This window comes from Bombus vosnesenskii, unplaced genomic scaffold (assembly GCF_011952255.1).
Source record: "Bombus vosnesenskii isolate JDL3184/JDL3185 unplaced genomic scaffold, Bvos_JDL3184-5_v1.1 scf7180000013304, whole genome shotgun sequence".
NCBI classification, from domain to species: Eukaryota; Metazoa; Arthropoda; class Insecta; order Hymenoptera; family Apidae; genus Bombus; species Bombus vosnesenskii.
The window spans coordinates 2,705,422-2,722,359 of NW_022882953.1; the positions used below are offsets into that span (position 1 = coordinate 2,705,422).

Below are 16,938 nucleotides of genomic sequence, written 5' to 3' on the forward strand. Positions count from 1 at the left end.
TCGAAACGAATCACCTAAATATTTCTTTCTTTAGAGAAATTCTTGTTGCAAACGAAAATCACATTAATTTTCTCTTCTTTCGAGTAACGCATTATGAATAGTTTATCAATACAATGACAAACTGTCTGATATTTGTGGTATTATAGTAAACAAGTTTTGTTTACATGCATAATACATATGTTGTCTTCCGTCATCGTCGAAGTTTGTGATTTTAATGGAAATAGATGTCATGTTTGACCTTTAGTTATAAGTGTCAAAGGTTATTTCAAGGTCGCGGTATTACATATCTCTAAATAAAATTTAATGCAACAGCTGCAACATGGAAGAAAAGACAGTAAATATAAACTTATATATATATATATTAAAAACACCGGTAGTTTTGAAAGCTCCGAAAATAATAATCTTGGAACAAAAATATTTTTTTGCATTGTATTTGTCCCTCGATATCATTTAAATTGCATATGAAATATTTTTTTATTTGGTCGAACGAGATACATATTTACATGGTGCATTTTAAGTTAAACACTATAAACCATCTAACCAGAAAGCTCGTCGAAACGCAGACTCGTTCGTTCGAGAATTAACCTATAGATCTGCCGCATTGTAATCTCTTAATACGCCGTATCGATGTTCGCACAGTTTCATGAGATAGAATATGTATATACGAGCAATTTCATTTGCAACAAGAAATAAATTTTTCATAAATTTCCCTACTCGTTTTTTCCTTCTCTTTATATAGTTGCGTTTAGAGAAAAATAATAAGCATAATACATAGCATCTCTTTGTAATGCGATAAGATCGATAACTCGGTGTTCCTCTCAACTTCAATAAATCTACGACGGTATCCTAGAACAGAAAACAGTTGAGAAGTATATATAGTGTGTTGAAATTGTATATATACATATAAGTATGAAATTGTATATATACATACATATATATATATATATATATAGGTGGGGCCGCGACGTCCAGTAATTCGACGAAACTTTTTCACGGAGGGATAACACCTTCGTTGCACTTGTCAACGAAACGGTTGGGCTACCAGGAACGATATCATCGAATGGACCTCCGGCTGCTCGTTGTCGCGGCTAGGAACAAGAGGATTTTTCGGAGTCTGGGAGCGAAAGGCGTTGGTATTAATTGGCTGGACTAGTCCGTGTGGAGTGGGCTGACTATGCGAGTGGCGCACTACTACCAATATCGCAACTATCACCACTACTAGCGCACGACAATCACCGAGCAACGCTATTCTCTGGGTTCGAACGTTTTTCGTGGTCCGTGCCACGGAAATGTTCGTTCATTTGGTGACCGTCCCTGCCATCTCTTTCTTCTTTCTTCTGCGACCCCTGGGGTCGTACCCTCTTCCTTCTTCGACCCCTACCCATGGTGCGGAACTCGAGGAGACCAGCGGGAGTATAGGCCGCGCTCGCTTGTAGCCGTGTCTATACACACGTATACTGGCGCGTAGAAAGGCATAATAAAGGTTGGGGAAACAGTCCGCGCGGACTTAACGAACGGCTGTCAGCGCGTTCCATATGGAAGCCAGTTGGTCGGAGTTACTGCGCTCTTCCGGCAGGATTGGCCTTTTTCGTTCTCGATTACGCCTCTTTATTCGCCCACTGGGCGTCGCCTCGCATTTTTCTGCGCCCAGGTTGGTTGCTGTGGTTGGCTCGCGCCTCTTATAGGCTGACACGGTGCTTTTTCATCGTGCAAACGTAGAGAAAGTCCGCGCGGACAAACCGAGGCCGAGGTTAAGACGCCTTGGCAATCAAGTAGAACCTCGGGCAAGCAGGGGCGGTTATGGGTGGTTATCGGAAGGGGGTGCACCAGCCGCACCGGTATAGAGAAAGAGAGGATGTACGAAGGCGGCCATATTTAGAGAAGGAAATCAGTGAAGAGCATTTCGCGCCGTGTACCGTGTTCGACCGTCTGTCCTTGTTTGGCAGGCGATACACTCCATCCCCCTTTCCTTTTCTTTCATCTTCGTCCCTCCACTATCGGTGTCCCTCGTTCCTTCTTTACGCGTCTCAACATACCGCTGTGTCTGCGCCCGTTGAATTTTGACGGATGAAAAGTAACCGAGGTCGTCAGAAGCGGCCGAGGTTTCTTCTCGCCAATAGGGAATTATGGTTTTGCGGCAGCGAAGGCGTCTCGACGATCATCGGCACGCTAAAAGACGAATCGAAACGTTGTTCCTCGCCGCGAGAGGAGAGTTGCGCGCTCTCAATCTCGCTCTTTCTTCCTCTTTTTCCTTCTGTTCCTCTTTCACCGAGACTGTCCTTTTAGCACGCGCGTTACCCTTGGTACTTTACGCACTCCAAAGAACTCGTCGCTCCGTATCTCTCGTCTCGACGATCAGTTTTTATGGGAGGGAGAGAACAGTTCGCGGTGTTTGTTATTAACCAGTGCATAGGACCGCAACGTAGCAGCAACTCGAAGAACTTTACCGTTCTTGGCGTCGTAAATAGACCGCCGCATCGGAAAACTATTGTCGCGTCTTTGATTCTACGGTAAAACAGGAGCGTGCTTCATGATTTTCCATAGGCTATAGATGGAGTTGACAGTTCTCTCGTGACGTACCGTTACGCCTGTATGTATACATATATATTTCAATGCCGTGTATTCGTAAACCTTCGAAAGATCACCCTTCTTGCTAGCCACAGTCCCAATGGGCTCATGTACGTAAGCGCGAGTCTCTATCTGTATACGTAATTCGTAGCGAGTGTCCAATGGCGTAGAAAAGATTGGGCACGACGTTTCGTCAAATTAAAGTTCGCGCTGTATCGAGATCGTAGATATTTGTCGAGGCTTGCTCGATCGAGCATCAACTTAATACGAATTTGTGCCTCTAATTCGACAGAAAATCGCTAAATCGTTTATATCTTGCGATGTATTGAATTTTCTCTTGTCTAATAAAACCTTTATCACATACAAATTTCATTGAAATCGATTTTCACATATGTACCTTCGATATCAACGCATAAATAGTCGCGTCATGGTCGCTACATCTGTCGTCGACGCGTATAGAATTATTTCTACGCTATTGTCTTTCGAGTTGGCGTAGTCAGTGGAGAAGGAACGAGCCACTTCTAAACGCGTAAACGCTCTCTGCACGCGTCAATCGTATATACGCGTATAATCGCGTACCTTGGATCCGAGCGATCATTCGAGCTAGGCAGCCTGAAGCTTTTCAAGCAGTTTTTTGCAGTCGTCGACGACGGCGCTGCTGTGTAGTCGACTGGTGTGGTGTCGTCGACGGGCGCGAAGCGTTGCTCGAAGCTCAAGAGCTTTTTCTGCATCGCGCCTTCACGGTATGTAATGTCATTTCTCCTCGCCTCGGTGCCGTGACGAAAACACTCCTTCTGATTTCTCCCGTCGTTTCTCCCCTTTCTCCTTTTTTCTTTTTTTTTTTAATATCGTACCCGTAGCCAGGCCTTTTTTATTTTGCACTTACCGTAATGTCGGAGTCGGAGCGTTCCCTGTTTAAGAGGTTACCTCGCGAAAGAACGCGCGGTTTTTTCGATTTCAGCCGTATGCTATCTGACCGTGTTCGCGTATATATATGAACCGCGGGCGCGTTTATCGTTGTTGCGGTTGTTTGACAAAGGGAAATGATTAAAGCACGATAAAAAGAGGGAAAAAGGAGTACGATAATATATTAAAAAATTATAGTCTGTTTCTCGTTCTTGTCGTTGCCCCCTCCTTTTTTCCATTTTCGTTTTCCTTTGTCCCATTCGCCGATGGAAAACGAGAACGCAGGTGGAGCGTGGACGATAAAAAGCATTTTCTACGAGCCAAAGGAATACCCTTTTTCGTCGCTTTTTCCCCACTTCCGTACATACTGTGTATATACGCGCGTTATCGACACGCGGCAGAAATTATTTTTTGCCCCGGTTTTATCGACCGAGCCGCCTTTGTTCCGTACGAACGCCTTCAGATAGGATTCTAATGACTTTTCATATATCAAATCCGAGCAGTAGGCAAGGCGGGTCCAAAGATCCCAGGGTGATCGTGAAACTTTTCCGTTTAACAGTAGCAAGCGGACGCGACCTAACCCGTGCGGTTGCGCCGGGTGATAAAACTTTCCGCTTGATCTATTGCCGCTTCGGCAATTAATTCTCGCGCTCGCGGCCAGCTGATATCAGTATGCTGGTGTGTCGGTTATCAGGAAGCGTGGAAATAGTGACGTCCACATCGGATCGCGGCGTTATAGGTGTTTTCGCGGAAAATCATTTTTTGATCGTTTTCCAAACACACGCCGCAGCTATTGCCAATGTATACGTATAAATTTCAAAACTGACCGATCTTCGTTAAAGTTTTTATCCGAAACGCCGTGCATATATGCGAGCTATCGAAATGGACGAATGATCACAGGTTTGTAGAGTGAATCGGAATCAAAGTTAAACCATTCACGGTTAGAATCTTACTACAAGAGCAAGCTCGAACAACTTAATCTTTCTGTATTTAAGGATCAGGTATTTCCCATGCTACGGTAATCTGTTTTACTAAGGTGTGATTTTTTAAATCCACGTCGATGAAATTTTATCCTTACGATCGCTTAAATTTTTATTTCAATGTTATTAGTGATACGGGAACATGTTTCAACAAATGTAGGTATTATCTAGCGAAAGTTCGAAGATGGTATCTCACTGGGGGGTAGCCATCCACGTGTTATATTATTATACCACTAAGCTATAATATTTTACCAAATGTCCTACAAACATTGGACCACCTGGACAAATTGTAAAATTCAAATAAATAAATAAAAAAAAAAATCTATCGAAAAAATACTTCATTTTTACGTATTATATTCGCGTGGCAGCTTATATCCGAAAAAGAGTATGCGACATTAAATCCGTCGTACCATTCATCTTAAGGAGTAAATGTTTTCTCGGAGATTGATGCGTTATTGCTCCATGCCCATTTAAAACAATGCCCAGTCGGACCGCTGATCAAATTTACTTAACCATCCGAATTACATGTCCGATCGGTCGGCGTCGTCAATTAGTCAAATTGCTCGAATAAATATCATTTCGATTAAAGTTTGCCGTGGATGCCGAAGCCGGGGCCAAAATTGGCCCGTTTCATAAACCGACCTGACAATGATCGGTTTATTCGGCCGCTGATAATTATCCAGGTAACAAAACAGCGTCGATTACGCGCAAGAGACCGAACCAATCTCATACCGTATCCCCGTCCACTTTCCAGTTGAAAAAGGTGATCGTTAAGAAGAGTGGTCGGTCGAAGTGTATATGTATACATATCTACGTATATACGTTGCAGAGTGGCGTATAGAGCGAAATGCTTTCGCCGGATATCGAGCGGACGTGTACCCAGCGCGTAGCGATTGATGGCCGAGCCAATTGGCAGCCGGGCACTTGGCAAGAATGATGCAATTAACCAATAAACACGTTTTCCAACCGGGCAACTGCACGTACACGGCAGGGAGCAAGCGTACACAGTCGGACAAACTCGTACAGGACACATGCGTTTCTGTCGTGGACGTGGTCGTCGTCGAGAAGTCACGTTCCACGTCCACGTCAGACATTCCACGATTATCTGCCATCCGTGATCGCATTCCCGCTTTGTCTTCGATCCTGTCGCGATAATTCGCTCGACATGCGATTCACTGAAATCGGACGTTGTGCCACCGAATCTAAATAAACCGGTTCGCGTTCGCTTCCCGTATGTACTTACGGTTGTTTGTCCAGGTGAAACTTTCTTCGCCTTTCATTGACAGTTTTCCTTTCCGTGATAGTTCTTTTTAAATGCTGATTTTAAAGGTAGAAGGGTTATGAGCTAGGTATACTTCTATACGTGTTCGGTCTAACGAGCACGTTTCATTTTAATATTCGAAAGGTGTTTGCGTGAGTAGGTAACATTGGAAGGAACGTTGTATTATACACACGGATACACGTAGATACGCGTGGAAAGGCTGTTTTTCTTCGGCGAATCGATAGAGATTCGCATGCACGGGACGCGTTACGCTGGTAATCGTGTAATCTTTCGATCACGCTAGAATTATCACGTATGTACCGTGGCAATCGATTCGACGTACGCCGATCAATTTCGCCCCCGACGAACCCACCGAACAATAGACCGATGTAAATAAATACACCACGTGAACGGAGAAATTCTGTCGGCATTAATAAACCATGCGTTGACAAACATTCGCGTTAAACAAACTATAAACATCGATGATCCTAAATATTCGTCATCCTCATTGATAAACGCGAGTCCGGCCGCGCTACTGTTTAAATAGGCACACGAATCGAATCGTCCCGAGACTGATATCGTAGCTAAAAGTGACGAACACGATGCGAATCGATCTCATTCTAAATGATAATAATAACGACAATGATGTTAAGCTCTACTCATTGACACAACGGATTTATTATACGTTAGCTTCGAAATCGTCTTTATAGATTAGGATTATAGCCAACGTTATTAAAATGTACTGTATGAGTGTCGTATCGTAAAGACCTCGTCGAACAATAGCAGGATGAATTAAAGAAGAATTTCACTAAACTTTTAGGAAAGTACGGCACAGTTAATTCTGAAACGTCCGATCATTATGTCTATAACAATAAGCATTATCATACCGTGATATTCGCAAACAGCTTAAGAAATACTTAGATGGAATTTTCGAAGGGTTTATCTCTACCTGAATTACCCTAATACCTTTCTACCTGGGAATTACTTGCGCTGTTGGTATAGGACAGGATGTTCAACATTTTCTTTCAAAGCTACGTATAAGATCTGTAAAGTACATGACAATATTAGGACTTTTGTAGCTTTGAGTCAGTTTTTCCTATCTACAAATAAAATCTATGTATATATACCTTGTATTATATAGATTTATATACTCTATGTATATAAATCTATATATATATACCTTGCAAATAATATATATTTCAAATGTTAAAATACAAAAGTATAAAATACGAAATAGATTCTAAAAGATCTCAAACAAAGAGCGAAAGAAAGAAAGAAAGATCAATGAAATAACACATCACGAAAGGCGCGAGAGGATAAAACATTTACGCGGCTCTATCACGAAGCTCCGGTGAAATAAGTGCAGAAAAAGGGAGAAGAGATGGTCGTTAAAATGTTCGGTAAATACGATGAAATGGGAAATGTTTGAGAAAACGTCACACATTCGTCAAAACCGACATCGTAAAATGCGACGTTAACTCGGTTTTGTTTGCGAGAGAAGGCAACCGGTTTTTACTCGCGATCTGTCGTGGCTCGTGTTACATCGCGAACATTCGAAAACACGAAGTAAAAGCGTAGGAGTTTGTGAAGAAGGGTGGGAAAAAGTGCGATCCATAGCTTTTAATGGTACGCCCGCGTAATATTCGGGCGAGAACCGTCCTATTTTTGTCGCTGGATTATCCGGTTAAACGTGTCGTCGATATGTCAGAAGATAGGAATTTCGTATCGAGCGTTCTAGTTCGATGACAAGCGATGACGTGTTTCTTTCCAGCTTTCGCGCCGACTCGAATTATGCGGCACAGATTTCTGTATCCTGTACCGCCAAACGAAACGATCTCGTGCAGTATGACTTCACAAAACGCTCGTGGATATTAACCAATTAAACCAGAAAACGACCGAATTAATCCTATATCGGTAATTATGCGTTTGCTTAATCGACGTACGAGTGATTTTCTAACATGGAAATCGACGTTTAAAAGCCTTTTTTGTTTCGCTATCGATTGAGAGTAAATTAATCTTCGGCAAAGTCGGTTTGATCGCTGTCTAATTTTACTGGCGCTAGATTAATTAGCTGTGAAATTTTAATTGAACGTTCCTACTGCAGTGTGAACGAACAGAAAAACGTTTGTAAAAAAACTTCATGTATCGAATATTAAAGAAATTTGTAAAACGAATGGTGAAAAGAATTAGAGAAAGTGTTAGGAGAATTTAACATTCTAATTATTATTATATGTAGTATATATCTTGTACATAATACAATTATTAAATCGTATTGCTCACGAGAAGTTAAAAGTATCTACGTATTAATACGATAATAAAACCATGACTGTAACAAAATTATTTCCTAAATCCTTTGTCCAACCTAACCTCAATTTCTCCAAATTTGATCACACCATGAATAGGTTCAAGTAATGCTAATATTTCACAATTAGAGCCGCCGAACGATACGCAGCGCGATGTGGAAGCAAAATTATTGCCGCAAGACATCGACACAGAGAAACGGTCGACAAGAAAAAAAATGCACCCCTTGTCCTCAAGCACGCTGCGCAACGATTAGCTCGAATTACAGTTGCTAAAGCATGTCGCTGGGTGCACGTTGCCTGGCCACGGTATCATTAGCGGGCTCCGGTAATTTCTTCTTCCATTTGCTCTGGCGTACGCGAAATTTTCGTGACGAACATGGCTCGCGTGTCACCGCTCGTTAAAACTACTCGCTCGTCTCGTCTTCTATCCGAGAAGTCTCTTTCTCCCTCTTTTCCCCTCGTGTAGCCTTGTTCTTCTTTCTCCCGTTAAATAACGATAAGATTAAGCGTCACCGGGCCGAGTGCAGGAAGGGTAAAGTGATAATAATTGTTTGCAGGGAGTTGAGGCGGAAAGGTCGTCGATGGTTACCACCCTATCCAAAGGGGATGAACGTCGAGGCTTGTAACAGGGCGTGCACGCGTGTACACGTATACACGCCGACTGTAGAACACACACTGTCGAGTTGGAGTCACTGGGACGAAAAGAGGCTGTAGCGGAGTAGAGAAGGCATCGACGTGGTCGAGGGTTAGGGAGAGAGGAAGGCGGGGTGTACGACAAGTAAGAGGTCGAGGATGAAACGGACTGGCGGCGGTGAGATAGCGAGGACGAAAATGAGAGAAACTAAACGAGCGTGACGAGGATGACGGATGAGCCGAGAGCAGGCTAAACTCCAATCTGAGAGGTTCGTGGCTACAAACGGGACGAATGTAAACTAACCGAAAAGCGCGGGTCCACGGTAGAAGGTTTTGCCGATTGTACCGGAACGATGCGGTAGAAGAATAAGCAGAGAGATTCGAGGAACGAAAATAACTTTATTTGTAGCATGAAATAAGTTTTGCATATCTGGTTCCTTGTTGTTTAATGTTCGTTTTCGGTTTGAAGTTGGGATGAGACGAACGAGAAAGCCGATGGTAATTGTAGTTTGTTTAAATTCCTTTTCGATACGATTTGAAGCTAGTCGGAGAAACTTCATGCGCGTCGAGACACAAGGATAATCGTTTGAAAATAATTCTGGATGCTTGCAGGTAATTTAATTTAATAAATGCATGGGGAAGGAATCGCGGTAGCGACATTCGTTATGAAGCGATCAAATTTGCATGTAATAAAGAGGAAGGTTAACATAGGTTTTCCGGCGCGCGTTAGCAATGTTCAGCGTGTCTGGAGTAATAATTTAATACGCGCTCGGCGTAATGCAGCTACAAACTCACCGCAAGATCTACCGCGTGCAAATCTCGTTTTTGTGTAAGTAAAAATGCAAAGCGGATCGCGACGAACGGATTCCCTGTCTAGCTGAAACGTAGTATACGAAGAGCCCGTCTATGCCGCGCGCGCAACCGACCGGACCAGACGGAAAAGAGACGAACGAGCTAAGAGGCCGATTGTCGGAGGTGCAAGAGTGAGAAAGAGAGGGAACGACTGTGCGGTTGGATGGGAACGAGTGAGACGGAAAAGACGAGCAAAGGGGAGACCACGTGGTGTCGCGGTAAGCAGTGGGAGGGCGTAGCGGACGACGGTGCGGGAGAAGGAGAGGGAAGAGCTTCCCCTCGACTCTGCGGTTGATTAGTTGATACCCGTCCGTCGTCGAGGGTAGATCGTTCGGAGTTACGTCTTACATGTGTGTGCCGTCGGGTATTCGTATTGTGTAACTCTAACGTGATTCGATACTATCGTAAGTATTATTTCCTATTCTAAACATACACGCGTAGCGTATGTTGGCTTTCTTCGCGGTGTATATTCATTGTGAAACGAGTATCAAGTGAGTAGTGGCTGCCACGAGAAAACGACTCGAAGAAGAAAGTGACAGTGCTTAGTGTGTGCTCTAGCTTCGACTATTCTTTTCTTGTCTTGTGTCTTCTCCCGTTATTTCGTTTTTTATTGCTGACCAGTGAATAATAGTGTATACTGGCTATGACCTGGGATACCGCCGGATATACCTGAGGATAACGGAGACATATCCATTACTCCTGGCAGGACTTCGTCGTGACGGGAGGAAGCAACATAACCTCTTCGAGGGCCTCTGACGATAAGATGTACCCTAGTGCCAGTATAAACGCTGCGGCAGCTGTGGCTGTGGCAGCTGCGGCACGGCACCCGGTAAGTGCTTTTATTTCTCTTTCTCACTTGTCGATCTTTCTTTTCTTTTTTTTTCTTTGCCTCCTTCTCTTCTTACGTACTTATGCGTTCGATAGGAATGACTGACACGACAATCGCGATAAAAATAAAACAGCAAAGGATTTTGAAGTATTGAGACATCTTGTATTGAGCTCACGAGGCGAAGCGTTTGGATTTTCGCGTTTAGTCGCGTCGAACCGTATGATTCGATCCGACGCTACAGACAGACACGATCAACTTTCGACGTGCTCGTGCAAATTCTTATAAAGTTGTGTGTTCTTACGTTCTAGGAAATGAGCTCGGAATTATTGATATGTATATGTAATGAGCGTGTAACTGTCGTTTACGCGGTAGTTAATTATCGTATTTACAATTTCCGTGAGACAATTGCACAAAGACCGTTTGCATATTGAACGATAGATTTTTCTGCGAGTCGTCAACGCAGTTGTTCCTTCTTTTCGCTCCGATCGTTTATCGCACGTTCTAAGTTTCTATTTATCGGGAAATTACACGCGAAATGATGAGGTTGATTAACTTGAACCGGTGACCTCGCTACATCTTGCTATCAATAGATAGTGATTAAAGCACAAAGCAACCGTGAAAACATTCAGATCCGTGGTCAGATACGATTAACCATAGTCGGTTTCCCCCAACATTATCGTGTATATACTTATACACCGTGGACGCATTGTTGTCGTAGCAGAAGTGCACCTACAACCAAACCGGTGAAATTAAATTTAACCTTCCTCATTACAACAAGATAGCAATTTGCATGTCGTAAAGAATAAGGTTACGAAAATTGCATCTGGTAGTAATCAGTCATCGAATGACTGTATGCTCTTTTCTTTCTACCTGAAACTTCTTGAATAATCATCTTGTTTAATTTTTTGTCGTGTAAAAAGAAATACATAATGATGTATATTTTAATATTTTAGATTAGATTCTCTTTTTTTTTTACACTAATAATTTTTATAATTTTATGACCATTATGCGCAATATAGTTATTAAACAAATATATCTGACAAATATACTACGTGAATTACTGGTGAATCACTTGACCTGAATGACAAATTATGGAACGTATTAACCAAGTACTTTACAAATATTGAGTATCAATGTCTTATAACAAATGACGAATTGAAATTCACAGGATGTCTTACTCATATAGAGCAAATCAAAATTTTGAGAACTTTAATATAACGGCGTAATTTAATTTATGCAGGCTCTTTTAATTTCGTAGTTCAATAAATTATAAATTCTTTCTCTACCATAATACTTATATCTGATACCTAATACTTTTAACGTACACTTCAAATATATTCTTTATAATTCTTATTAACAAAGGTAGAACATTATTTTACAAAAAATACTGCTAAGCTAGCTTAGCTTACGCCATTATGATTTTCAATTAACAAATATGTATACAGTATACAAGTGGTGCGACTATTCATATTTGAAAAAAATGTCAAATAAAAATTAGACAAAGTTTAGTTTGGAGTATCCATCTCGTAATGGCTTCCTCTCGATACGTTGCGCCCCCGTATTCCTATATACATACACGTACATACAACGTTGTCTCCACACTTCTCGCAATTCATCGTCTCGTTTCGCCACGGATATCGAGTATGCATCGTGTATCCTCACGTTCGAAAATCCTTTCAATTGTGCGAGCGTACTTTCGATAAGTATCGTTCGTTGCAGCACCGGTCGGAGCGGAGCCTCTACCCATGCTAATTCGAGATACCGATATATCGACCGGTATATGGGTGCCAGGTCCATAGACTCTTTCTGCCGTCAGATGAATTCGTAGCTCATGGTCTATGGCTCCATAGCCTCCCCTCCCCTCTACCCGCCTTTTCCCCTTCGTGCACCGGCGTTACTCAAACGGAATAAAAAAGGTAGACCTGAAAAGTACTGTCAGAACGTTTTTTCATTTTTTTGGGGGGCAGGTCGTCGGAACGGTTGCGACGGCAAGCGAGTCGCGCGCGCGCGCGCGCGCGCGTATACTCGCTCTGCCAGACGAACTCTTTCGGATCGTTAGTCGAATGAATCCGGTCCCGTATTTATTTTCTCTCGATAGTTTACCCACGTTCTGCACCCATCACCCTCTCCACTCTCTACACGCGCTTCCCTTCCGTCACTACCTCCATCACTCTCTTTCTGCAAAGTACACACACGCGGCAGGAACTCTGACTCGCGCGCGAGACGAAGTTTGCTCATGCGTCTGTGCGCTAAATACCTATGCACTCCTCTTGTGTATAAATACGCGTCCGATGGAATTGACGCGAATCTAATTTTTTCCCTTCGTTTAGTTTTTTGGACCTCTCGCTTGGACCCTGAATTCACTATATGTAGCATAGATATATATCTACTAGGTAGTACGATTGTCAGGATTGTACGTGTCTTGTGGAAGCGCCTTATGCCTCGTGCAAAAGTTATATGTGAACTGGTATATTGCTTACAATTTTCCACTAAAATTATGAGAAATTATGTTCGTAACAATTATAACAGTTCTCTTCTTCTTTAGTAATAATTGTCATATTAGTGAACGTCGATTTGTAGTTGTAGATTATATCAGGCATACTTTTTAAAAAACGAAAAAGATTTCGTTCTGAAAGTAGCTCGAGTTCCTTATCTCCCGAAATATATCTCAAATTACATGTTTCGACAGTCGAACCGTGTAACTCAACTCCTTGCTGATTTTACGACAGCGCTTATACGATAATATGTATCGCATCAGCTGGTTGGAATTTTGTTTCGTTAACAGACTTTTGTTATTCTCGTCGCAAAATAAACCAAGTGGCTTAGTTCATTGAGTGAAAATGCATTGAATGGAAGACAGATATTGCGGCATTCTTAGAATTATACCTCTCATGATAAGGTCACGACCTCTGGTCAGTTTACGCGGCACTACTGTATATTGTTTCCATCTAGTTCGTTTGTTCACAAGGCTTGGTATATCTTGCGTGTTTGCGTTGCACAGCATTGGCGTGCTATATACAGACGGATAGACGGACGGTGGCGCAGAAACGGTCGAAAAACGAACGAACGAATGACTGAACTGGGCGAGCACAGTGAGGAAAAGAGATTGTGAACGAGCGTTGGGGTCGCCGACGGAATAATATTTGGCCGGCGTGCAAATTTCCATTTGGCCGTAAACAGGCCGCGAGCCGAGGCGGAAAAGCTCGTCGGGAATACGACGAAAATAAATGCGTGTATCGTGACCGCCGCCGGCCAATATCCGCAATTACATTATGTTTGCTATAGCGCGGTACCGGTAGGTCGATGTATCGACGATTACCGACCGAGTAAACGGCGGGAATCGAAGGAAGAAAAAAAAAAGAAAGGAGAGGGAAGGAAATAAATCTTGGATAAGAGGAGACGCTTCTGTCGCGTGGAATTATTTGAAAGTGCTGGAACATTTCCAATACGGTATATCGGAAGTGGAGCAGATTTGCTGCTCGTTTTAAAAGCTTGCTTTAGGTGATCCATTTTTATTCGATGTTCTATTGCACAATTGCTTTTTTATTGTCTCAATCGTATCGTAAGATATGCGTGTTATCGAACACGCTTCTTTTCGCCGTGTAACCGATTAATGATTCATAACGCGTTCGATGTGAAAGTGCGTTTAGTTGAAACTATAGACTCTATAAAATTGTATATGATTAATATAATTCCGGGCTTTGTCGTTGAAAAGAAAGCTGTCAGGTATAAGAAACAGAATTTTATAGCATAGCCATTGTTCTAGAGAACGGCATACACTACAGTATACGATACATGTAACGGTATGTCTAATGTAGAAATTCTTGATCCCTACGAAAAGGTTAGTGAAGAGCTTATGTGATGGAATGATTCATCTGTAAATGTAGCGCGAATGATGCTCGAAGATCGAATGAAAAGAATCGAGTGTTTCTCTTATGATATAGATTGAGAAACGATTCTAAGAACATACGTAATATGCATACTGGACATTTAGATGCAGAGTGACGTATGGTATAGGTTTTGTGCATGAATAAATCTTTAGGAAGCTGGTGTAGGTGATAGGAAAGAGAGAGAATCGTCGCAGAATCATTAAAATGTTGTGAGGTAGCGTGGTAGTGCAAACGTGGCTGCACAAACTTGGTTTCACGTTTGTATGAAGGTGCACTGTTGTAAAAAACACGTCTGCGAAAGAAAGACACTTTTCAGACAACCCAATATATGTATACCTAATTGAACGTATAAATGCATATATTTATATACTTATCAATTTAAAACTATTCAGCTCATTTTCCATCTTATCTATAATCTATCCACTGATATTCACTCGCACGTGTAATATTACATAGTCGATTATACGATACTACGCACATATCTTCATAATTATATGAACTGCAATTTTCTCCACCATTCCAAATATCTATCACCCTCGAAATATGCAACTAATTTTACATTTCAAACTAACCTTTTCCGATTCGAGTTTCTATTTCTCGAACAGAGATCATCCCCTACATCTATACCTAGATGTCTTTTCACTGAAAAGTGAGTCTCGCGAACAGCATTCGCACCAGGACGAATCGCGTTTGCTCAAAAAATATTATTCGAAACTGTGAAGGATCAATAAAAGTAGGAGTACCTGCCGTAACGAGCCGGTCAAACAATCGAGGCTGACAATGCTAAGCAAACATAGTCGATCGCAACTCAGGTAACCAGCTTTTTCTATTTTTCTTTTTTTTTTTTTCTTTTCTCTTTTCATCTGCTTCTTTCTCACCCCAAGATCCAAGAACACGGCATCTGTGTTTACATTGCAGGCACTTGCCAACAACCAACTGTCCCCTTTGTAAATTATAACCTCACCCGAGCAAGGGTTCGAATTTTACGATTATACGATGTTAATAGGATTACCAGATTAAAGTGTAAAAAGCTAAGATACGGCTGTTCGAAGTGACAGCGAACCGACAGTGGCGGGACGCGTCTTTAGAGAGGCGCAACGAGGCAGCATGTTCTCAAGCTAGATTTTTATAAGCATTTCTCGTATCGATTACGGAAACCTGTAAACGGCGCGTATTACGGCGATAAAACAGGAATAACCAACTCTCATCGACTTACCGATAGTACGGTTAAAGGCAGAATCGTTTACGATCGGATAAAAGGAAATGCGACTATGTGGGAACAGGTTCTATAATAGTGTAATGCTAATACAGGATGATACGAAAGTAAATTACAATCTTTACTTTTTTATGACGAAGGTAATGAGAGGAATTTGTGAAAAGGTTTTTATCGGAACGCATGTTTGTTTTGTTGAGAAATATTCCAACGTTGGGATAAATCTTGCTATACGCAATTGCCAAGAATTCCTCGCAATACCGGCGAATTTGCCGTCATGTATTTCTATATCGGAATATTTCATTCGAATTTAGTTCGATTTAAAGATATCGGAGCGTTCGATTTTTCATGAAGTATCTAACGAATTTTACTTCGGTCTGTTAGTTTGAAGGTAAGCTATTCACGCGTATATAAGCCATTGTAATATAATACTCCATCGTATATACAGGGTGGTTGGTAACTGGTGGTACAAGCGGAAAGGGAGTGATTGTACGCGAAAAAAGAAGTCGAAAATATAGAATACAAATTTTTCGTTTGAGGCTTCTCGATGGAAAAATTAAAAAAAAAATTAAAAAAAAATTGTTATTCTATATTTTCAACTTCTTTTTCGCGTAGAATCATCCCCTTTCCGCTTGTACCACCAGTTACCAACCACCCTGTATATTTCTCAGATACAACCAGAATTTACTAAAAATCCAAATCCCCTCCTGCTTAACAGCCCTTTAACACATTTCGTATTACGTAAGATGAACATCTTCGAGCAAAATACAATTACTGTATTCCACGTTATATTCCATTGCAACATATCCACTGAGATCCTGCGTAATCTCACCTTGATCGATCGGTGAATTTAGCAAAAGATCGAAATTGCATCCACGTGCATATCCTCGGCCGAGCACCGCTATTCTCCACTTCCAGCTACCATCCAATAAAAAGTAAAAAACCGGAAAGAGAAAAAAAGAATCGTGTAAATCGAAACGGAGGAGAGTACATTTAAACTCGAATCGAATTAAATCCCGAGCGATAATGGAACCGGCAGACTTTCTTGTAATTATTATATGACGATATACGCGGGAACAATTGGTCGCGTCGCGTAATTGTCGTCTGGCGTGTGGAAACGAAGAAAAGAGGGAGCACGCGGGGAATGTAAAAGCGGAACAGGGCTGGGAAGAGTGACGTGAAAAAAAAAAAAAAAAAAAGAAAGGGAGAGAAGCGGCGTGTATGTGGGAGAGATATATTCAGGCAGGATCAGGGCGAAATTGAAATCGAGACGAGCGGAACGACGAGATGGCGACGAGATATGGGGATGAGACGCGGGTGGGGCAGAGAGGAGCGAACGAAGGGATTCGAAGTACGATTGCACGAAATTCGCGGTTCGCACGCTTCCGAGCTTCCGCAGAGACCGCAATATGCATTGGTAATTACACGGGATGAATTACACCGCGGAATGAGCGAAGCGTGTTACGTGTAATTGGCGCGCATTATAAATCTCGCGACGTGCAA

General features: G+C 42.0%; 1 protein-coding gene across 1 annotated transcript in view; it reads left to right on the top strand.

Annotated features, from left to right (window-relative positions):
* The first annotated feature begins 3,169 nt into the window (after positions 1–3,169).
* LOC117234271 (protein groucho-like) overlaps positions 3,170–16,938 on the top strand; it is an 83,280-nt gene continuing 69,511 nt past the window's right edge. Inside the window, exons 1-2 of the mRNA XM_033495317.1 lie at positions 3,170–3,311; positions 8,576–10,332. Coding sequence (XP_033351208.1) covers positions 10,267–10,332 — 66 coding nt within the window. The 5' untranslated portion in view covers positions 3,170–3,311; positions 8,576–10,266. The remainder of the gene's footprint in view (positions 3,312–8,575; positions 10,333–16,938) is intronic.